Source organism: Sapajus apella, unplaced genomic scaffold (genome assembly GCF_009761245.1).
Source record: "Sapajus apella isolate SASKATOON/1434 unplaced genomic scaffold, GSC_monkey_1.0 scaffold38, whole genome shotgun sequence".
Lineage (NCBI taxonomy): Eukaryota > Metazoa > Chordata > Mammalia > Primates > Cebidae > Sapajus > Sapajus apella.
Window position 1 is genome coordinate 16538765 of NW_022436978.1, and position 24604 is coordinate 16563368.

Here is a 24604-nt window from a genome sequence, read left to right on the forward strand (position 1 = left end):
AATATGCAGAGGTGAGAAAAAAGCAGTCAGCAAAAATAATTATTGTGTAGCAAAAATACTTCTGGCTTCCCCAGCATGAGTTTTTTTGCTGGGTAATCTGTCTGCTCATTGACTGATTTATCATATTTCACATGATGCAGAGATGTGGCTCCATTTTCATGTCTGGAATCCATGTGCTCAAACCACTATATAGCACAGATGAGGGGAAATGAAAACTGAACCACAATATAACCATGGAGACTCGAAGAGGAGGATGAAAAAGAATTCTAAACGATTAAAGGGAAAAAATATGAAACACAAAATCAGAGGATGACTTGTTATTTTGCCAAGATATATTCATCTTGTTGTTAGCAGGGATCTAACAGCATTAAATAATGTATTCCATGTTCTCAATCCTACATACAGCAGTGTGGAAATTACTTCAGACCACATATCTCATGACTGGGTATACCACCTTTCATGTCAGATACTTCACAAGAAGATGCTATTCACACCTCTGATCTTTCTAAACTTTACAACCTTCAGGAACTAAAAGTATCCACATCACATCCTTTCTTATAATTTTGCTTATCTATAAAAAATGTTTGGCTGGGCGTGGTGGCTCATGCCTATAATCCCAGCACTTTGGGAGGCCGAGGTGGGTGGATCACAAGGTCAGGAGATCGAGACCATCCTGGTCAACATGGTGAAACCCCATCTCTACTAAAAATACAAAAATTAGCTAGGCATGGTGGCGCATGCCTGTAGTCCCAGCTACTCGGGAGGCTGAGGCAGGAGAATTGCCTGAACCCAGGAGGCGGAGGTTGCGGTGAGCTGAGATCGTGCCATTGCACTCCAGCCTGGGTAATGAGCGAAACTCCGTCTCAAAAAAAAAAAAAAAAAAAAGTTGAATAACCATCACCTGACTCTTGCTATGAGAGGAATGAGGGCAACACTATAGTTATATGTTATTTCCAAAATTAGGATTATCTCAGTTTAAATGCTATTTCCCCTTTTCTTACTAATTTTTTTTTCGATAATCAGAAATAAACATAATAGAATAGATAAAATAGCATAAAACATAAAAAGAGGCTGGATGCAGTGGCTCACGCCTGTAATCCCAGCACTTTGGGAGGCTGAGGCAGGTGATCACCTGAGGTCAGGAGTTCAAGATCAGCCTGACTAACATGGTGAAACTCTGTCTCTACTGAAAATACAAAAATTAGCTGGGTGTGGTGGCCCATGTAATCCCAGCCACTTGAGAGGCTGAGGCAGGAAAATCCCTTGAACCTGGGAGGTGGAGGTTGCAGTGAGCCGAGATCACACCACTGCACTCCAGCCTGAACAACAAGAGTGAAACACCGTCTCAAAAAAAGAAAGAAAAAAAAAAACCATAAAAAGAATAGATTTCAACCAAACTGCTGGTTCTGTTGGATTCTGGGGTGAGGAGTTGTTACGAACATAAGGAAACTGAAGGAAGAAGTGATTTTTGGGTCCCATTTCAGAACACATTCTGATCACAGCCCTCTCCCGACAAGCAGTCTATTTGTACATCTAGAAGCATTGTTCCTTAGTAAGAACTTTTGTTTTAACAGAAGTGAACACTTGCATCCTCTGTAAAATAGCATGCATCAACAAAATCAGTGAATTAGTTCACCATAGCTAGGTCAGAATCATCATCCTGTTACACAAGGAAGAGAAATACATCAGAGAAAAACTCATTGCAGTAATTTTTCTAAAAGTCCATTAGATAATTGGAGGGAATGGCACCTACCACATATTAGGAAAAGGAGACAAGCAGTACTCTCAGAATCATTCTAAGAACTTTGTAAAAACCCACTAATAATAGTTTGTCACTAGCCGATTGAACATGGGCTAGTTTCAGAAGTCATGATGTAACAGATTGCATGCGACACAGACTTTAGGAAAACAAATATGAAGTAGAAAAATTACATGAAAAAGACTTCAACCCTACATTAAATCATCTTAATATGATGGACGCCATTGCTTAGCTGGCATAAAGTTAACTTGGGTTAAATGGCCATTCAGATAGTGAAGTGTGAAAAGTTTGGCAAATTGGTACCTCAATAAGATCCATTGCTTTCTGCCACACAGACTGCTTCTCCTCGGCACTGTGTCCAGGAATGGATAAGATATTGTGAATGTAATTGAAGACTTCTTCCTGAAGAGCACAAGACAATATAATGTACTCACCCGCTCGCTCAAGATTTACTCACTACCAGCTGAACCAGTCTTGGTAAACAGCTATTATTTGAAGATGAAAAATCATTTGGAGACAGTTAACTGATGGAAAACTCTGCCCCCAAAAAGAAAGAGTAATTGTTCAAAATTTAGGATAGACTCTTAGAAGCAACAAATCTGTTGCAATTAATTTTGGTTTCAATGTATTAATCTTCAGTGAGAGAGTATCACACTTTGGCTTCTGGGGATCTCTGTCCACATTCCCAATTTCAGTTCAAATCACTCCCGCCCTTGTCTATTACGCTCCACCTGAACTGACTCTCACTTTACCTGTAAGGTCTCCACGCAGCTGAACTGATTCTCACTTTACCTGTCAGGTCCCCACGCAGCCCCTTGAACATGTCAGTCTTCCCCACCTCCCTCCTTCGCATACAGAGTTCCCCATCCTGGAACACTCTTCTTGGTTCCTTCCTTCACTGGCTTCTCAAATTTCAAAACTCAGTTTTTATGTCACTTTCCCTGAGATCCCTTCCCCGGCTACTCTGCATAAGTCAGTTCCCCATTATCCTTTAAAGTTGCGCTCAGTTTCTCTTCCCTAGCATTTATCACAATTTGTAATCATATTTGGTTTTATTTACTGCCAGTTTCCATCACTAAATTACACATTCCAAAACTGCAAGAACTCCATCTGTTTTAATTATCAGTGTATATTTGACTCATACACATGCACAAATATTGCTACTGAACAGTTATTAGTACTCAATAAGTGGAAAGCTGAATAAGAAGGGTAAGCAGTGTCTTGACTCACCTCTCTCAGAGGGTCATGTAGGTAGCAATCAATTATTTTGTCATATTGGTGTTCTCGCTCATACATAAATTCACAAATCTGATAGCTAGAACGTAAAGGGGAAAACTTCAGTGTACCAAACAGGCAGGTGGTTATTAGCTTGTTATTTTGAGACACTTGCTCAGGCACACAGGTTAGTATTAGAAAAAGTGGGCCAGGTGTCCCAGCTCATGCCTATAATCCGAGCACTTTTGGAGGCTGAGGCAAGAGAATTGTTTGAGACCAGGAGTTTCAGACCAGACTGGACAACATAGCAAGACCCCATCTCTAAAAAAACAAAAAACAAAAAACAAAAAGTTAGCCAGGCATGGTAGCATGTGCCTGTCATCCCAGCTACTACGGAAGCTGAGGAGGGAGGATTGTTTGAGCCCTACAGGTAAGGCTGCAGTGAGCCATGACGGCACCACTGCATTCCAGCCTGGTCAACAGAGGGAGACCTTGTCTCAAAAAAAAAGAAAAATTAATATAGTAGATGTGACTTCTACTGTTAGATAAAGTTATATTAAATGTCTAAGAGAGAGATGAGTATCTGCTTTTCTTTAGGTTTAAGAGTCTGCTAAATACTATGTTTATAAGAAATTTCAATGCTAAATACAAAAGAAATGCTAAAGCAATAATGTATCACATAAGAAATAGTCAACATGTTAGATATTGATAATTTACAAAAATTTTACAAAAAATTTCCTCTGTTCAGAATTATATGTTGAATAAAACCTACAACATACTAGGTAAGTAGCAGTGTGATATTATATCTAATTTGCTATGCCAAATATTGCACGGTCTCTAATAAATCTAAGATAACCATAAAAAACGTATGAAACATGGAAATATTTTTTAAAAAACTAAAATAATAGAACACCATAAGACTGCTATTCTACTTTTACATTTAAACAATTGTACAAACACTTCAAATATGCCCTATCAATTTCTGCAAATTTTACTAATTTCCAGAATTCAATTAAAAGGCAAAAATTTTCACACTTAGCTTGTTGTTATTTGTATAATCTTTCCTAATTAAAAAAGCGGCAATGCATCAGTAAACTGGGCTTTAACTCAGAGAAATGTAATTTAATATTTCTATGGAAAACTAATATACAGTTTCAAAACAACTTACAACTCAGCTTTTTCTGCCATACGGATGAGTCGACTCTCTTCAAATTGAACTATGCCTCCGGCCTGCAGCAATTCTAAAAGGACCTGAACGTTTAAAACCAATGAGTAAAAACACTTGAGAATTTACTAGCTCTTTAAGAGTACATTCAGCCATGCAGACTATAACTTCTATTTTTTTCTTTTTAGTTGATGATATTTTGGCTTGCTGTCACACATGGAAGGGGTTAGAGTGACATTATAAACGTGATCATACTGCATTTAAGTCCTATAAAAAGATAAATGGCTTTGCTTTTCAAACATGGAGAGAGCGCCACAGTGTTTGCGAATAAAGCCCTATTAGACACTGAACTGATTCTCTGCTAAGCTTAAATGTCTGTATGTTTGCTTTCAAAAAGTGAACTTTTGTCTCGCTTTTATGTCTTATGGTTCTTTACAACCTGTTTATCCACAGGTGGTATCCATGTTTATACGTTAATTTAAAAAAATTAAATATTGGGGCTTTTCATAGCAGCACTATGCAAAATAGCCAAAGGGTGGAGACAATCCACATGTCCATCAGTGGATGAATGACTACAGAAAATGAGGTATGTGCAGACCACGGCGTACTCTTCAGTCGGAAGAAAATCTGACACATGCGCGCTGTGGCATGGATGAACTTTGAACACATCATGCTAAGTGAAATAAGCTAAACACAAAAGAACAAATATTGTATGAGTGCACTTAGGTGAGGTACCTAAAGTTGTAACATTCAGAGAGACTGGTAGTTACTAAGGGCTGGGGAGGAGAAAATAGGGAGTGGGAGTTAGGATTTAATTGGGAGGGCAGTTCCGTTTGGGAAGGTAAGAGAGCTCGGGATGTGGGGATGGTGACTGTACAACAAGGTGAGGATCGCTGGTGTTTACACTTAAAAATGGTTAAGATGGTAAATTATGTGCTATGTCTATTTGGCCACAATAAAAAGCAAACACAAATATTGTGGCTCATATAATTAATTTTTACCACACTAAGCAGCTGAAATGAGGGGGCCCACATTACTATTTGTATTCAATGTAATTTAAGAGATAACCAAAACTTTACTAGCTGTTCTTCTTCCTAGGCTGCTCTGCAGCGGTCACCGGGCCACAGCTGTGCAGACAAAGGGGTCCCTGTTGCTATCTGATAGCCTCAACTTCCCAGCTGTGTACAATCGCCACAGTGCCGTAGACCCGTTCTTCAGCACGGCTCCCAAAGTACTTACTTTGACTAGTCTACTTACCTGACAAAATCTGGCTATCAATTCAAAATGGGTTGACTCTCTTAGTGCCCACAATTATGGTGGGTATGCTTTTTAAAGAATCCTACCCCTGAAGGGAACCTCAAGAAAGTGCCACAAATAGAGAGAAGTGGGACTCAAACAGTTACCATCCCACAATAATGAGTGGAGGGACACATGGATGCTGGTGTCCAGAATGCTCAGCCCTAATGAGGTGGGGTTTTGGGGCACTCTCAAGAGTTAGGCATGTCAATACTCAGGAGCCTGCAGCTTTTTTGTGTCAGGACCACAGCAGCCAATGGAATGCAGGGTACAGAAAGTCCTAACTGCTGCTGTGTAATAAGGAAAGATGAAGTCGTTTCTCTGATGTCATGGTGGGTGCAAGACGGATCTGGCCTACCTAGGAATTTAGTTTGATATAAGCTCCTTATACATGTACCTCTAACAACCAACCACTCTATTTTCTGGTCTCCACTGACTTTACCTTCGTATTAGGGTTTGGCACAAGTCACTGCCCCTTAGGTGTAGTGTGGTCTAGCACAGAAGAGTTCCTTCTGGTTTACTCGTTTCCTATTTAGCAGCAAAGAGTTCTAGTGGTTCATACCTGCTGTCTTTCAGAGTGTCGGGAGTCATCATCAGGACTACAGAGGAATTCAAGGACCTGGCCAAAGAAAAAGTAAAGCATGCAGACATTAGTACTCTCATAATAAAAATAGTACCCACCCTTTCAAATAGCCAACCCATTCACACTCAACCGTAACAAATCCCACAGGTGCAGAGTACCTGCCCAGCTGATTGGCCTAGTACATGTAACATTAGGCTCAGACATGCCAACAATTTAATATGTGCCTTACATACATATTCCTTTACTCTTTAGAAACATAACTGTAAGAGGCTGGGCGCACTGGTTCACACCTGCAATCCCAGCACTTCTGGAGGCAGAGGAGGGTGGATCACTTGAGGTCAGGAGTTTAAGACCAGCCTGGCCAACATGGTGAAACCATGTCTCTACTAAAAATACGAGAAATTAGCTGGGTGTGGTGGCATGCACCTATAATCTCAGCTACTCTGGAGGCTGAGGCAGAAGAACCACTTGAACCCAGGAGGCAGAGGTTGTCGTGAGCTGAGATTGCACCACTACACTCCAGCCTGGGTGACAGAGCCAGATTCTATCTCAAAAAAAAAAAGAGAGAGAGAAAAGAAACATAGCTATAAGAAACACAGATATAAGGCAGTGTTGTCTCTCTCTCTCTCCACACACACACACACACACACACACACACACACACACGCACCCCTTAACTTTTAAGTTTCCTGATACGATACCACGGACCTAGCAAAGCACGGACATAGGAGTCAGGCCACCTGAATTTGGACACTAACCCTATTAAGACTTAATATTTGCTGCTAATAACAACACTTACTAAGTATGACCTTAGACGAATGACCCAATCTCTCCAGGCTTTCACCTCCTCATCTATAAAAGGAGGATAACTGCCCCTATTTTCGAGCTGTTGAGAGGACTAAGGCAACACACACACATAAAGCTTTGGAACAATGCCTGCCATTCTGAAGTGCTCAGAAAATGCTAGTCATCTTTAGATACTTTCTCCAGACAAAAAGTATTTTCTTTGCCACCTGTGGAAACATAGGAGCTATTTAAGTGGGCTTACAAGACGCCTGCAAAGTCATTTGTAGGTAAATTGAGATTTTATAAAAGTAATCGCTTCTCCACATGATGGTCCTCATAGTCTTAATACCAGAGAGATGGGGGAGATTCTTAAATTGGAAAACTCTTGAGCAAAGAATTCCAGGCAATTCAGAACAACAGAATAATTCAAAGAACACAATCTCTATAAACCAATCTCCACAAATACACCCATACACCCATACATACACACACCCCTAATTTAGATCCAAAACCTCAACAGGCCTCTCCTTGATAAGACATTTACCCAACAGTCTGTCACATCAAGAAACAGTGTAATCCAGGGAACTGTGCACAATAAACAGATAAAAAGCTTTTAGTTTTCACTGCTAGACACTTACCTGATCAAAAAGTGTTCTGTTTACAAACAAGGTGTTGTCAGGCTTTGCAAGCTGCCGAGCAAGAAAGGTAAAGAGACACCCTACTTGTGAGGGGGTGAAGTCTGAATTCTCCACCATAACCTGAGGAGCAAAGGAGACCATTTATTCAATACACCATCTGGTTTGACGCAAAAGCATACAATTAGAAGAGGGGACAGCCTCATTACTGAAGACTTGTAAAAAGATTCTTTTATTGACTGTGCAACAATTGAATTTAACGCCATTTAGAAGAAGCACAACTATTTGCATACTCTGAAAATATTTCAGTGATTTTTGGCATATTTCTAGCACAATCTGGATGAGAACTGAATTGACAAGGAGGTAGACATGTAAACTGTAATATTTCAAAGAAATATTAATCATGTTTCCCTCAGGAATTCTTCAAGAATCATTCTACAATTATTATTATTTTTGAGACGGAGTCTCGCTCTGTTGCCCAAGCTGGAGTGCAATGGCGCAATTTTGGCTCACTGCAACCGCTGCCTCTTGAGTTCAAGTGATCCTCCCATGTCAGCTTCCCGAGTAGCTGGAACTACGGGCATGTGCCACCATGCCTAGGTAATTTTTGTATTTTTAGTAAAGATGGAGTTTCACCACATTGGCCAGGCTGGCATTGTACAATTAAATAGTCCTACTAAAAATCTGCCGATCAGCAAGGGAAGAAGCGTGTTGCTTTGAGGTTTGGGTGTGAGATAACTGAGAATGAGGGTGTCCCCCGGCAGTCAGCTGTCACACAGATACATGGATCACTGAACGGAATGGCTTCCGCCCTGTATCAAGCAGTTCCTTGAACACATGGTTTTGTATAACAGGCTTTTTTTTTTTTAGAGACGGGGTTTCACCATGTTGGCCAGGATGGTCTCGATCTCTTGACCTCGTGATCTGCCTGCCTCGGCCTCCCAAAGTGCTGGGATTACAGGCGTGAGCTACCCCCCAGCCCAACAGGCTTTTTATAATCACACACAGTTACCAAATCATAGTCATTCCTCTGGCTTTAACTCAGCTCTCATTTCCTAAGTACTCACTATGTGTAAGATGCCTTAAGTGTCTTTAATTAGGAACAAGAAGGAAAAGACAGACACATCTTAAATAAAAGGCATAACATACTGACTGCTATTATAAAGGCATGAATGATTAAAGAAGCACAGTGGAAAATGTTAATTCAACTGGTTAGAGAGGGAATTTGAAAAGAAATGAGAAAAACAGCTTTTAGGCTAAGTTTTGGAGCCCATGCAGAAATTGTGACAAAGGGAAATGTCACAGAGAAGAGGAGAGTGAGAGCAAAACCGTGGACACAGAAAAACATGTTTGCTAGGGGAGCCACAAGATTCATCAGAATGCAGCAGCATGCAGGAAGAGGGAAACATGAGATTAAATGGGATGCTCGGGTCTCAAATGTCATCCTGAGGAGTCCGGCGTGTACTATACAGAACACTGGGGAGCTAGTAAACGTGTTCCACCAGGGGAGCTGATCATGAACAGTACTGTGCTTAGGAACATTATCCTGTCAGCAGTGGACAAAGTTAACAGAAGAAAGAAACAGAAGGCATGGAGGGCAAGATGCAAGTGACTGCAGAGGTCTAAGGGAGAGCCCAAAGGCTCTGAACTCGGGCAGTGATCATGAAAATGGAGAGCAGAGAGAGGGGGGACAGGACAAGTATTCCCACGTGTGGAAACATGTGGCTATAGGAGCAATTAAAAGGACAGATTTTGAGCCTGATTGGCAGGTGGGAGAATGATGCCCTTAACGGAGAACGCAGAGGTGTGGGAGGGGAGACCACGCACTGCTTCGGGTGAGCTGAATTCCTGGGGCAACTCTATCTACAATAAATCAGGGTATAGTGCCCTGACACATCGTTAAAAAGTTTCAAGTCCCCTCCTTTCATCTCCATTCAAAGATAAAGTATCAGGTTTCTCCCTTTAGACAACATTCCCTAGCTTCTGACCGTTCTCTTCTTACAACCCTTTATTTTGCCCTTTCTGCTTTTAGTCCAGTAATCATCACGTGTCAAGTATATACTCGTTATAAGAATATGCAGGTATTTCAAGTTATAAAAGCTTTATCTCATATATACACATGCTTATACACAGGAGAATTCCCTCAGCACCTCAGCAAGTGTGTAACTGGTTATGATCCTACAAAAGGCCCTTTCCTTTCTACTTCTCTTTAGCCTGTTTCCGAGACCATGCTTACAAATTTTCTGGGCAATCTTGTAGAAAGTCACAAATGAACAGATGTTTCCCTTTCTGTCCGCAGCCACTCAGCACACTGGTAACGCCCACTGGCCTGTTCTCTGGTCACTGCCTATACCCCTCCTCTCCCTGGCTCCCTCGCAAGCACACTTTAACCAGTGAGCACATCTCTTGCACTAGAAATGACACAAATAATCCCAAAAGCTCATTCTTCACTGACCCAAGGTAAACACTATCAAGACAACAGACAAGAATGGCAAGTCACCACAGGAAGAGTCGAGGACTTATGGAGCTTTCTCTTCATTTGGATCATTCTTCCAACTTAGCATAGTTTTCAACCGAAATTACGCTTTAACCAACTTCCACTGACCTGACATCTACCGGGTTACAGGCACTGAGCTGGATCTGTGCTAGGCATGAGAAAACAATGACCAAAATAGTGGGAATAAAAATAATAATTAGAAGAATCCTCACACTCTCTGCCCTCAGGAAGCTCACGTCTCGATAGGATAGATAAGAAAACATGTAAACATGACAACACCGCGTGCTAACAACGGAACGCGTGGCCTGAGCGCAGACAAGCAGCAACCAATCAACCTAGACGGCGGGAGGGCGTTCAAATGAGTTTCTCACAGATGACGTTTCAGTTAAGTCTTGAAAAATGATCAGGAACTTGCCAGTGAGCGAAAAGAAAGGAAAAGGCATGACAGACTGAAAGAAAACCCTTGCAAAGGACATAAACCATGAACACGCCACAGAGAGTCTAGTGAATTCTAATAATTTAATATGGTTGAGGGTACCTAATACAAGGTGTGTGGGGTGGGATGATGAGGCGGATGAGAGAGGGGAGCAGTTAAAGAGACCCAGTCAGGACCAGAAAATACAGAGGGATCTGGGATGTTCCACAGTGTAAATGGGTATGGCAGAAATTATGACTTATGCTCCAACATCTAGTCTTCCCTCCTATCTTAGAAACAGAACTCCTCAAGGCTGGGCGTGGTGGCTCACACCTATAATCCAGCACTTTGTGAGGCTGAGGTGGGCAGGTTACCTGAGGTCGGGAGTTCGAGACCAGCCTGGCCAACATAGTGAAACCCTGTCTCTACTAAAAACACAAAAATTAGCCAGGTGTGGTGGCAGGTGCCTATAATCCCAGTTATTCTGGAGGCTGAGGCAGGAGAATCACCTGAACGCAGAGGTGGAGGTTGCAGTGAGCTGAGATCGTGCCATTGTACTCTAGCCTGGGCAACAGAGCAAGACGGATGGATAGGTGGATGGATGTAAAGGAAAGAGGGATGGAGGGAGGGAGGGAGGAAGGAAGGAGAAAGGAAGAAAGGAAGAAAGAAAACAAACTCCTCATGCTTAGTAAGCACATGGTTACCAAGAATACAGACTCTGTTTCTCACTCTCCCCCACCAACTAAGGGGCCTTATATCTAAGTTCTTGGCAATATGGTATAAGCAATATGGTATATACAATAAGAATTGTATTACACAGCTTTTAAGAAGTGTCCTTAAGGAAAGGGAACATTTTCCTCCTCTCTTTCTACATTCAGGCTGGCTGGAATGCAGAGGTAATGGCAGAAGCCTGAGCAGCCATTTTGGATGGAAAGACAGAAATCATGTACTAAGTATAATGCTAAGACAGAAGGAATCTACATCCCTGGTAAGTTTACGAAGTCACTCTACTAGACCAGATTGCCTACTTTCAGACTTCTATGAGAAAAATTAATTCTCATCACAATGAAACTATTGAGTTTTCTCTCACAGCAGAACTTAATTCCAAATGACCAATAGGAAGCCACAGAAGAATATTAGGCAGAAGAGAGGCAAGACCACAAATTAGAGGACGACAAGACTGAGAATAAGGAGACCATTTAGAAAGGTATTTTGGAAATCTAGGGGAAAGTTCTCCATACTAGCCACCTGAATCAAACTGACATTATCTGACAGGTTAACAGCCCTATTCTCATAATCACCACTGCCTGTCTTACAAGGTGAATTAATATTAATTGATAGCTCAAAAGAAATAATGTATATAAACATGCTTTGGAAATTATAAAGAACTATTATAAATGTAAGATATTGATGTTATGCACAACCAGAAAACACTTTAATTCTAGTCTCTTGTCCAAAATAATTTAAGATTAAAAGATAGAAGCCTCCATTTTACAGCCAAATTAACAAAATGAAAAACTCTAAGCTTTCAACTCCAAGAGGAACCTGGCCTGCCTGAAGTCACGCAGATGGAAAAGAAAAGACCCTTTCCCTGCGTTCGTTCAGTAGCAGCAGCATACATCTCAAAATAGCTTTCTGCTGAATCTAATTAGATGTGCAAGGGGACGATCATTTCTGGGTGCCTCAAATCATTCTGAGATGTCACCTGGCATCTCAGTGCCATGACAGAATATGGCACTACCTTAGCAACAAAGTGAAGCGGGCATGAGACACAGGAAGATCCTTCGCATGAACTCTTTTCTCAAAGCACGGTGGGTTAGTCTCCGTTACGACACGTAATCACACTCAACAGCAAACATCACCACATGCCTTTCTCACACAGTGCTCTCTATTCTGGCACCCAGTCTAAAGCCAACATACACTAAGCATTTTTAACAATAAATGATTAGTACTTAATTCAGCTCTTGAGGACAAAAACACCATAATAAACTTTTAAGATATGATTCCAACATGCCACTTAACAAGATTATTTTATAACCTGCTATAAAACAACTCAACTATCTACTCACTTTCAACAAAATATCCACAATCCGCTGTTGATACTCCACAGCTTGCTTGTCATTTTTAAAATCTTCAAAAGTCTAAAAGGGAGAAGTAAATTTTTACAAGTAATTATTGTTTGCACGTTGTAAAAGAAAACAAGCTATTAAATTTTTGTTAATAAAATCCAAGTAATTTCCCAAATAAGGTAACTATTCCTCATCAGATTTTTTCATATACGCCTTTTCTGACATTATTTTTAGTGAGTCAAATAGAAAGCTATGTCATTTAATAATGCACAGTATTCTGAGACTTAAAAAAATCACAAATAAGTATAAAAATTTGAGAAAGGAAGGCAAAGTCCACGAGCAAAAAAAAAAAAAAAAAGAGAGAGAGAGAACACTAACGGAAACAGGTAATTTGGGAACGAAAGTTTGAGAACAGAAGGGTAAAATACTACATGTTCAGCCATCATTCAGTCTATGTTATTTGGAAATAACGAAGACACAGTTTATTAACTGTCATGAAGAATAACTTTCATAATTTCCATGACAATTAAGAGAAATGATTTCCAAACATAGGCATTTTTTAAACATGATTATGCTTAAAAGAAAGTTAAAATTCTCAAGCCTACTTACTATTCTTAAAACACTGCCAACTACAGCCAGTTTTATTTTAGGTACCTGATCAAGCGGAGCCAAAATACTTGGAACATAACATGCATGAAAATCAATTACAATATCAGATTCCGTTTGTCAGTATATGATAACAGCATGTCATAAAAAATCCTAGTACATACAGTATATATGAAGAAACTGAGACTGTGTCCACTATCAAAAAATTAAAATGGAAATTTTTACTGAACAATAAGAATGATGAAAGACCTAATGATCTTTTCTACGGTTTTCACTTAGTTCATTTGATTCTAAGAAATGTTAAGATGCACATAGCACTAATTTATTACTATTTTCTTGTAACAAGAAAATGAACTACACATTGTCACCATAGATTAAAAATAAAAAGAAATGTCATGGACATGAACTTTCAAGGCTGCATCACAGTCCCGTTCAAACAAGAGCAGTTACTGTTCTTCAAACGAGCCTGAACTTCCCCCCATTTCTCCAAAGCACCTTTGTTCATGCTGTTCTCTTATTAGCATGTCCTTCCCTTCCTTCTGTTTGATGCACAAAAAATAAAATATTCTTGACTTTTTTTTCAGCTAGTCTGCTTTACTGCCAGGTAGTTGGGAAACGCTGAAACAAGTTGCCAAGGAGACTGCAGGAACTCTTACTGCGAAGGGCTCAAATACAAGTTATTTTGATATATATGAAGGTTAGATATGACCCTGACTGAAGATGGGAAGACAGACTACAAAGTCTCTCTCAATTCTATCTTCGGATTCATGAGAACAGCAAACACGCAAGTACATATTCACCCATCCCTGCCTGCTAAAGTGAGATGTCACTCTGCGGGTTAAGGGAAGGCACCATCTGCTAATACGAGTACTACATTCAACTAAAATACAAAACCATGGAGAATTAACACATGCTTTTAAAAACTACAGCAGTGACAGCCAGTCAAACAGAATTTCCTTAACCATTTTCCTTTTGGCAGCATGTAGTCACTCCTTTGAAACAGATACTGATAGTTGGATTCTGTGAACATAATCAAGTGGTGATATACTACAGCGTGAATATTATGATACGCTTAATGACTATCCTGGTGGTAGTTAACATCTGCCACCAAAATGGCACATTGTTAGGTCATTATCGTCCCACAAAGATGCTTCTAATTATGGATGCTTACTAGAGGAATAATATGCAAAGAGGTCCTGATGGAGAATTACAGTTTCTGTACAAAGGTAGATCTAAAACTCAAGTGCAAAGTTACCTGTGAATTTGGGTATAAAAACTTCTTTCTGTAGTACTTCAAAAATTATTATGGGGTTTCTGTAAAATAATGATAGCAAGCTACCTCCTAATCCAGGGGTCAACATTCACTGTAAAGAGCCAGACAGTAATACCTCTGGCTTTTGGGGGCTACATGTGGTCTCTAGCACAGATTCTTCTTCTTTATGAGGCTGACTTGCCTTTTAAAATACCTTTCAAATCCTTCACATCTTGGTAGCCCTACTGTCAATACCCTAATTCAAGCCACTATTGTCTTCTATTTAGATTACTACAAAATTTGCTAACAGATCTCCCTGCCTCCATGTTACCTCATTTCAAACCATTTGTATGCTCCCAAATTCAGGTAGAAAACCTAAACACCAATATGATGGTATTGGGGGTAAGCCTCTAGGAGGTGTGCCTAAACCAACAGAATCTGCCAGCACGTTGGTCTTGGACCTCCCAGCCTCTAGAGGCGTGAGAAATACATTTCGGTTGTTTATGAGCCACCCATTCTACGGAACTTTGTTACAGCACCCCAAACTGACTAAGTCACAAGAGTCAGGGGGAATCTTTTTTAAAGTACAGAATCAAAATATTTTCCTTTCAAAAAGGCTTCGATGGCTACTCACTGCTGTAATACAAGGTCCAAATTTTGGCCAGGAGCTGTGGCTCACGCTGGTAATCCCAGCACTTTGGGAGGCCAAGGCAAGCGGATCCCCTGAGGTCAGGAGTTCAAGACCAGCCTGGCGAACATGGTGAAACCCCATCTCTACTAAAAATACAACAGTTAGCCAGGCATGGTGATGAGCACCTGTAACCCTAGCTACTCGGGAGGCTGAGGCAGGAGAATCACTTGAACCCAGGAGGTGGAGGTTGCAGTGAGCAGAGATGGTACCACTGCACTCCAGCCTGGGAGACAAGAGCAATGCTCTGTCTAAAAAATAAACAAATAAATAAAGACCAATTTTTTGTTTGTTTGTTTTTGAGATGGAGTTTCACCCTTATTACCCAGGCTGGAGTGCAATGGCATGATCTTGGCTAACCGCAACCTCCGCCTCCTGGGTTCAAGCAATTCTCCTGCCTCAGTCTCCCAAGTAGCTGGGACTACAGGCGCGCGCCACCATGCCCAGCTAATTTTTGTATTTTTAGTAGAGACAGGGTTTCACCATGTTGACCAGGATGGTCTTGATCTCTTGACCTCGTGATCCACCTGCCTTAGCCTCCCAAAGTGCTGGGAGGTGTAAGCCACTGCATCCAGCCCCTTTTTATGTTTTATATTATTTTATCTATTCTATTATGTTTATTTCTGATTATCAAAAAAAAAAATTAATAAGAAAAGGGGTAATCCTCTTTGGGAAACAGCATTTAAACTGAGGTAATCCTAATTTTGGAAATAACATATAACTATAGTGTTGCCCTCATTCCTCTCATAGCAAGAGTCAGGTGATGGATTTAGAGGTGTAGTAAAGACATGGTTATTCAACATGTTCAACATTTTTTTTTTTTTTTTTTTGAGACGGAGTTTCGCTCTTGTTACCCAGACTGGAGTGCAATGGCGTGATCTCGGCTCAACGCAACCTCCGCCTCCTGGGTTCAAGCAATTCTCCTGACTTAGCCTCCCAAGTAGCTGGAATTATAGGCATGTGCCACCATGCCCAGCTAATTTTTGCATTTTTAGTAGAGACGAGGTTTCACCAGGTTGGCCAGGCTGGTTTGGAACTCCTGACCCCAGGTCATCTGCCTGCCTCGGCCTGCCAAAGTGCTGGGATTACAGGTGTGAGCCACTGTGCCTGGCCAAAAAATTACTGCTCTGTCTTCTTTGAAAACACATTAAAATAATACTATCTCTTACCAGTGCCAATACATTTAGAAATTCTCTTGTGTCAAAATGTAGCAAAGTCCGAATATAAGGATAGATTTCTTCCTCAGGAGAAGCCTCTGCTGAATGCAGGCGAATTAGAAATTCAAAAACCTGTAAGTTGGAAAAAAAAAATGTTGATTATTTTTTCACTTTCCAGAGTATCTTGCTAAAGCAGTGATTCCCATTTAGATAAAATAAAGGTAGGCTGAATTCAGTTTAAATTGCTACTACTTTATAAGCTCTCTCTTAAGTTCTCTCTCCGCTGTAATGATGGACTTTAGTAATAGTGTGTAAGCCCTCACCTGTAACAGGTGACAGCTCCTGACCTGCGTATAATCCTCAACTGCAATTTGTCTTCAGTGCATCTTAACAAGACACACAGAACAGTAAAAAGCTATGAAAATAGTACCAACCTGGTTTTTAACCAAGGGAACAAGATCTTCAGGGATGTCACCAAGGGGATAGGCACGACCTGCTAGACAACAGCTAGAAGAAAAGAGTGAGAACAGATCCAGCGACTTGTAAAGGGATAACTTTCAAGTGAGTAGCAACACCGTTTCTCAAACTTGAGATACTAGTTCAATTTTTAAGTAGGCTCAGCTTTGTCAGTTAAATTCCAAAGCAGATCAGGATGACATCCAGTTTAGAAAACGTGGACAACAGATATGGAGGTGAAGTAATGCATCCTGTGACTGAGTGGGAGTTTTCGTTTCTTCATGTTTCCTAAGAAAAACCAATGCTCTAGTAAAGGGGCAAGAAGGAATGAGGACAGACTGCCAAAGGCCTTGCACTCAGCATCCAGAAAGATGGTGCCTCGTGGCGCCATTATACTATGATTAGCCTGTTAGAAGCCTGGTGTTCTCAGATGCTTTTAAACTAGGAGCTCTAAGAATGGTGATTAAAGATGGGGAAAGAGCTGGGCTAAATATCTGGACAATGCCTGCACCAGGACAAACCAGAGGGAGTCAGATTCTGAGGAGAAATTCACCCGATAGTTTTACCCCCAAATCAGACCTTCTTCTTGGCTAATGACTTGCCTCGTGAGCTGAATGCTGAATTACTACAAATGTCATCTGAACATGTCTACCTTTTTTCTTTCTTTTTTTTTTTTTTTGGAGAGGAGCAAATTTTAAACCTTTTTGAACTACAATTTTCAGTGTTAGACTGGAGACAACTGGACACCTGCACATCCCGAAGAGTTTAAAGTACGGATGATAAAGCACTAAGTAAATGCATATTTCTTTTGCACTAAAGAATGGATGTAACAAGTGTGAAACGGTTTCACGGTTAACCTGACGTGACATATGAGCGAACATGATGTTCCGCTAGGTTCTGCCACCTTCCCGCCTTCCTGTCAAATAGCCACCTACCTAAAAGTTCTCTCAGGACTCAATTCTGAACTTGCACAGTCTACTGGAATGAACCCTGCTCCAGGAGTCAGGAGATAAACATTCCAGTTTTACCTCTGTCACTAACTTTTTCATGATTTGAACAAGTGTCTTGCCCTCATATATAAAATAGAGACAACACACGCTCCACATAGTTGTCAGCGGTAAACGTAAAAAGGCTGGGTTTCAGCACCAATGTTTCTCAACCTCAGCCCTGCTGGTATTTCAGGCCAGATCATTCTTTGTTGTGGGGACTACTCTGCATTGTATGATGCTTAGCAGCACCCGTGGCCTCTGCCCACTAGATACCAGCAGCATCCCTTCTCTAGCCCCAGTTATAACAACCAAAAATGTCTCTAGATGTTGCCAAACATCTCTAAGAAGCAGGGGACAAAATTATCCATGGTTGAGAACCACTGCTCTACACAGAAGAATTTTGAAAAATAAAAAGTACTATATAGATAAGAGGTCATTGTATCTCTAAAAATATAGGAAAAATATAGAAAGAACATACATGCAGATGAATACACAAAACGATCTTACCTAATATACACAAGAAGCTTATTGCCCATAACAACTTGTTCATCTAAAATAGAAAGAGAAGTATCTTCAGCAATTTTCTCTCAAAACCTTTTCAGAAATATAATCTTTATGTCGAAACAAAAAAATAAACCTTGACATTTAAGGTGAGGCAAATATATTCCTAAATAACAGAGAGTTGAGGTAAGACTACATTATTATTTTTTTAAATTTTCATTAGATTCTTTTCACAGACACAAGAGCAATGTAAGTTATTCAAGGATACATGCACAAATAGATCTGAGGGTAGAGATCAATGTATGGTTGGCCTAACCACAAACTTGGGAGCAAGGGAAGGTGTGGGGCAGGCAATGAGTTGATGAACTGCACATCAGAACCAATTAATTATTGTTAAGGCATAATATACTGTCTTCTTATCTGTAATATGGACTTTTATCACTCACAATGCTCTAGGGCTGAAAAGGTCATTGTTCCCAAATGTTTAAAGTAACAGAACTGAACTAAATGATCTTTAAGGCAGTTCCTATGCTAAGTTATATAAAAAACTTAGGACTCTGCCATCTGGTGACATGAGCCTGTTCTTTGACTAAAGAAATCAGAAGGATAATGTGATGAAGTTTGAAGCCACGGGGTCAAGTGCAACTCAGAACGGAGCAGGAGCATCAGCAGGGTGGAGTGACTGGGAACGCCTAGGCCATGCAGATGACGGCAGTAACGAAGAACTGGAGTTCCAATTTTTGGTAGATGAATGCTGGCCATAATGCAAGCACGTGTATGCCTTTATCAGTAATCCTTCACGAGTACTCAACATCTGTGATGTTAATGCATGTAAACTTGAATTGCTCCAAATGTATGAACAATGACATTTTGCTTCTGTTCCAAATGTTATTTGATCCAAATCAACTGACACATGGTGATCATCACCTTCAAGGCATAACACATAATGTTTATTGGCTAACTAGATAAACACCTGTGAAAGAAAAATAACGTCTCAGGACCCCAAACTCACTATGCCAAAAGGAAAAGTTAAGCTTGGGAACTGAGTCACATAAAAAACAAAAACAAACGAACGGAAAACGTGCCTCCCTTTTGTTACTAAACAGATTGCTGCAAGACAGAAGGCCATGTCTACCCAGGTGGCCTCCCTCACCCTGACAATGTCAATTAATAGGTGATCTTCACAGGCACCAAAGACAAGACTAGAAATGATGCCTCAGTCCATCCCAAGACAAACGCATATTTGGCTTCTTCCTCTGTTTACTTTACCTTATGTAAAATGCAGATTTACTGAGCATGAGACGAATGCACAAGTGACTGTTCCTCTTTTCCCTCTTGTCCACACTCTACCCTTTAAATACTGAAGTTGTCAAAACCCTCTGCGGAAAAAGCACAGGCAGAAGAGCCTACCGCAGCGTGTGTCTCTTTCTCCCAGTGTGTCCTCAACCTTGGCAAAGTAAACCTCTAAATTGATTGAGGCTTGTCTCAGACATTTTTTTAATTTCCATACCTTTGTGCTGGAAATCTCAGGTAGAATATACCTAGCACATGATATCCCTAGATAGAGCTAAATGTATTTGTTTAATCTACCCATCTCCATTATTCCACTACTATGAGCTTCTTATGAGCAACGTCTGTGATATTTCTGTATTTCTAGCATCCAGTATAGCGTCTGGCACATAAGCAGGTAATTAGTAAATTGTACACTGAACTGAACTGACATAGTACTTAATTTTCTACAACCATTCTCTTCCCAGTAGCTTCTTTGAGACAACTTTTTGTTATAAAAGAACATCAATTCCATTCAGATGTTTTAATTCTCCACTTTCATTTCTCGTAGATACAGCTGTGAAAGGCAATTTTCAACTTTCCCTCAAAAAGATGAGGTTCAGAGCTACTATTAGGTATGCGGAGTTAAGGCTATAAAATGACTCCCCCTCCCTACCCTTAGGGTAAAAAAATGACAAAACCTGGACATAATACAAGAAGTAACTACCTGAAGTTACTGAAGCCTTACTGAGGAGTGAATAGAAGCTTGAGCTGGTGGGGACTGCAGCCCCACTTTGGGGAGGAGAGACAGGCGGCCACACCGTTCTTCCTTCCGGCCTGTCCCTGAGTACGCGCACTCTGAACTGCACACACAGGGTGGTATAGAAAGGCTGCGAATCTTCCTGGCACAGGGGGGTGGGGGGGCGGTCAGAAAAGTGAGGTCAGGAAACCATGAATGTGGAAGGGAGGCGGGGAATCCCAAAAGGGAAAGAATCAAAGAGGAGATCCCCCAGTTGTCTGCCCACATCTGTGGTGGATCCGTTTACTAAACCACCATGCAGGAAAAAGACTCAAAGCAGCTTTGTCAAAGACAAAAAACCAGGATCAAGAATGGAGTTGCCTCTCTGAAGGTTCTGGAGTGTGGAGAGAGGCACACAGGCTCTGGTGGGGAGTTCTTTCGCTTGGAGAAGCAGAGGTAGGGAGTTCGCTGTACAAGTAAATTACCACCTCTGTGGTTTTTAGCCTGGGTCTAGGTGCTGCATGGGTGGAAAGCACAGCAGAGCTGGAGGCCATCACGGAAAAAGCAACAATCTTTCTGGCAAGGGAAATGTGAAGTTAAGAAATATAAACAGATTAAAAATTAGGGGAAAAAAAAATTAGGAGAATCTTGCAAAGAAAAGAGAAAGAAGAAAGATCCCAAACTCTGTCTACCCTCATTCCTGATCCCCAAACCATGCGTGTGGATCAGAATCAAAGCAGATCAGCTATCCAGAAATGACCTGGAGCTGCATAAGAGAAAGAGTTTGCAATTCAAGTCCACCAAGAAAATTATCTAATAAAGCAATGGAAAACAATACTCAGTGGCGAAAAATACCTGAAAAACAGTGGAGAAAAATATTCACTGGAGAACCCATACTCTCCTCACAATGTAACATTCATAATATCCAGATAGAGTCCACAATTATTCAACATGAAAAACCAAGAAAACATATTCTTCTTAAAAGAAAGTGAATCAAGTCCAATCCTGAAATGAACAAAATGTGAGAACAAGCAAAGATTCTAAAGCACTATTATAATTATCTTTAAGCAAAAGAAACGGTTTCAGTGCATGAAAATTTCTACCGATAAATGAAGAGTTGCAGGAGAGAAAACAGAAACAAGAACTAAATGCAAGTTAGACTGGAAAATATAACTGTGAAAATAAAAAATCACTGAGCAGATTTAACTGCTAGAGGAGCAAATGAATCTGAAGGAAGAGCAACAGAAATCACCCAAGGTGAAAAACAGAGAGGAAAAAAGACCAAACAGAACCCAAAGAAACAGACCTCAGAAAGGGTGGAGTAAGGACCTGCAAAAATCTCCTCCATAAAAGCAATACAAATACTGGTAAAAACTGTTAAATCCACTCTTTCAGAACTCTTGGAATTAATGAAAAACCTGCCATAATCTGAGGAATGTTTATTCAGAAAAATGCAGAATCTTTTTTTTTTTTATGTTGAGGTTTATTTTATGTTTCTATTTTTCTAATTTTTAAAATTTTTTTTAACTTTTTTTAATTGCATTTTAGGTTTTGGGGTACATGTGAAGAACATGCAAGATTGTTGCATAGGTACACACATGGCAGTGTGATTTGCTGCCTTCCTCCCCTTCACCTATATCTGGCATTTCTCCCCATGCTATCTATCTCTCCCCAACTCCCCACCCCCCGCTGTCCCTCCCCCATTTCCCCCCAACAGACACCAGTATGTAGTGCTCCCCTCCCTGTGTCCATGTGTTCTCATTGTTCAACATCCGCCTATGAGTGAGAACAATGCAGAATCTTTTCAATTTTATGTACTGCCATCTCCCTTTCTGCGGCTCTACTGTAGTTCTGAAAACCAATATTGCCTTACAACTTGGGGAGCTGTGAAAACCAGTGATGCAAAGTGGGTCTGATAGTGCCAGGAGGCAGCCAAATGCCTGGGCAGGTCCCTGGTGAAACGCCACCTTCAAGCCAAAAAATAGCCTGAAGGCGGAAAGTCCAGACTGTTGGTCCCTGATGAAACCTGCAACCTGGAGTGGACACTTCTGTTCCTATTTGCCCACCATTTACCAATTGATTCTTTCTGAAGAATGCCTTTTAACCAATCGAATGTTGCCTTTTCCAATACTGCCTACGGCCTGCCCCTCCCCTATTCTGATCCCATAGTAGCCCCAGACTCAGCCACATTGAGGGGACTTTCCTGCCTTTGGGTAGGGAGACGACCATCCCCCACATCCCCTCTCTGCAGAAAGCCATTTCATCACTCAGTAAAACTCCCCACCTTGCTCACTCTTCAACTGTCAGTGTATCCTCATTCTTCCTGGACGCTGTACAAGAGCTGGGGACCCACCGAGTGCAGGTAACCAGAAAGTCTGTCACACTGGCCTTTTCTCCTCGCTGGCATAGGGCAGCCACCCCACGCAATGGGGCCAGAGGCCAACGGAGCTGCTGACATGCTGCCGTCCATCAGGCTGTGGATGGTAAAACTAAAAGAGCTAATTAGCACACTAACACCCTGTCTGGGGCTTCAGGGTCGCGGGTACCCTTGCCTGCGTGCTGCTGCGTTCCCCTCAAGGCAACATGCCTGGTCTGGCAACGGGCCTCACACAGAGCTCGCTCCTGTGCTGGTGTCTGCAGTGGCCAGCTGGATCCCACACTCGCTTGCTCATGTGCTCCCTCCCGCAAGGGGCTGAGCGCAGCAGCCGGGAGACAGGGCGCCCCCGCTACAAGTCCAGCAAAGGGCCGAGAGAAAACTCCTGTGTCAGTCTTGTAGCCCCTCAAATGCCCCATCCTCAGAGGCTCGTCACTATTTGACCTAGCTGGCAGCTTACTTAACAGCTCCATTTTCAGGCCTTCTCCTTTTTTGTCCTAACTCAGAACTCAGCACTGTCCCTAGGACCTTTGTGAAAGCAGTCAGTGCCATTGTTCCACATTACGGTAGGCTGAGACAGTGTTAGCAGTTGGGACTAATAAGTGGTTCACCAAAAACCTTAAAAGGCAAAACTGGAGAATGGGAGCTCTGCAGGGGCTTTTGACAAGTTCTAACATATTCCTGGCATTCTAAAAGGTTGCATGCATATAAAGGGCTTTGCTCATACCCAGGGAAATTCTCAAAGGCCCTCATTTATAACCCATGGCTGACGCCAGCTCTGGGCCAGCAGGAAGGAAAGACTACAGCAGAATTCTCAACTGTCTGCCAAAGAATTGAAAATTCCAAAATAAAATGAAGCAAGAACTGATAAAGTGAGAGAGACACAATTCAGCAGTATTTGGAGACTTCAATATCCCACTTTCAAAAACAGAACAATTAGAAGATGACACGGAAACAGACAAAACTACAAGCAAGCAAAACTTAACTAGAGTTAAACAAAACTATAAGCAAACCAGACCTATCAGATGGAGAAGGCCAGAGAATTTCACCCCAAAATATGGCACCATGGTATGCAGATTATTTTAAATTAAGGGTCCTTGAAGGTCAGCATAAGCTGGGGGGGACTTGTGAAAGGAAAATACATCTCGGGACCCCAAAATCACTAAGCCAAAGGGAAAAGTCAAGCTCGGAACTAATGTCAGGCAAACCCGTTCCCACTCTATTCCTAAATAAGACAGCTACAAAGATAAAAAGCTACATGCCAGCCTCACAATTTACTCGCAAGGAAATTCCTTGTGGACAAAGGACAGAAAGAACTCAAAGTCATCCCTCTGAGGCTCACCTGAAACAAATGTATATCTGATTGCTTCCTCTGCTCTATTGTTTATGGAAAAATGCAGAATTCACTGAACAGACTAAATTGTGTATTCAATGGAAGGCTGATCAAGGACTCAAAAGAATGCAATCTTTTGTCTCTTACCTACCTACTTCTAATCTGGAAGCCCTCACTTTGAGTTGTCGAGTCTTACTGGACTGAACCAACATACATCTAATACATATTGATTGATGTCTCATGTCTTCCTAAAATGTATAAAAGCAAGCTGTACCCCGACCATCTTGGGCACATGTTGTTACGACCTCCTGAGGCTGTATCATGGGTGCATCCTTAACCCTGGCAAAATAAACTTTCTAACAGACTGAGGCCTGGGTTACCAGGTTGAAGATATTTGGAGTTAACAGGCTCTACTTTGATATTATGTGATCTATCTTAAGACTGGACCCTCCAAAGAAAACACAATTAATTGCCTTCCATCCCTTTCCTGAAATCTCACTATCTACTGAGGAAAAGAGGCCTAAGGAATACAACGGAAACTCTACAAGCTTTTTCACAAGATAATGTCTGCCTCTCAACAATGATCTAAATATTGTTGGATCATTCAAATTCCAAAGACAATCTTTTCCAAGTTAACTTCTGTCTCCCAGGTCCATTCATTCCCCTAATAATCATTTACGGCCCCTTAAAAGAACTGCCTATTTCCCCATCTCCCTTCTATCCCATAAGAAAGGGTATATAAGCTTCTGTACCTCATTGGGTTTTTGAGTAATCGTGGTCCTGCAGTTACCCCATGTTTGTGCATGTTAATAAAAGTACA

The 24604-nt window shown here is 41.2% G+C and overlaps 1 protein-coding gene across 7 annotated transcripts in view; it reads right to left on the reverse strand.

Moving 5' to 3' along the window:
• The window catches only part of VPS8 (VPS8 subunit of CORVET complex), a 244417-nt gene that overhangs the window by 117057 nt on the left and 102756 nt on the right, over positions 1-24604 (reverse strand). For all 7 annotated transcript variants that reach the window (XM_032298379.1, XM_032298382.1, XM_032298381.1 and 4 more), the window contains 9 exons: positions 18076-18118; positions 16558-16630; positions 16136-16255; positions 12421-12492; positions 7443-7562; positions 5998-6054; positions 4143-4225; positions 2990-3074; positions 2063-2161 (listed from right to left, as the gene is read on the reverse strand). In XM_032298379.1, coding sequence (XP_032154270.1) covers positions 2063-2161; positions 2990-3074; positions 4143-4225; positions 5998-6054; positions 7443-7562; positions 12421-12492; positions 16136-16255; positions 16558-16630; positions 18076-18118 — 752 coding nt within the window. The remainder of the gene's footprint in view (positions 1-2062; positions 2162-2989; positions 3075-4142; positions 4226-5997; positions 6055-7442; positions 7563-12420; positions 12493-16135; positions 16256-16557; positions 16631-18075; positions 18119-24604) is intronic.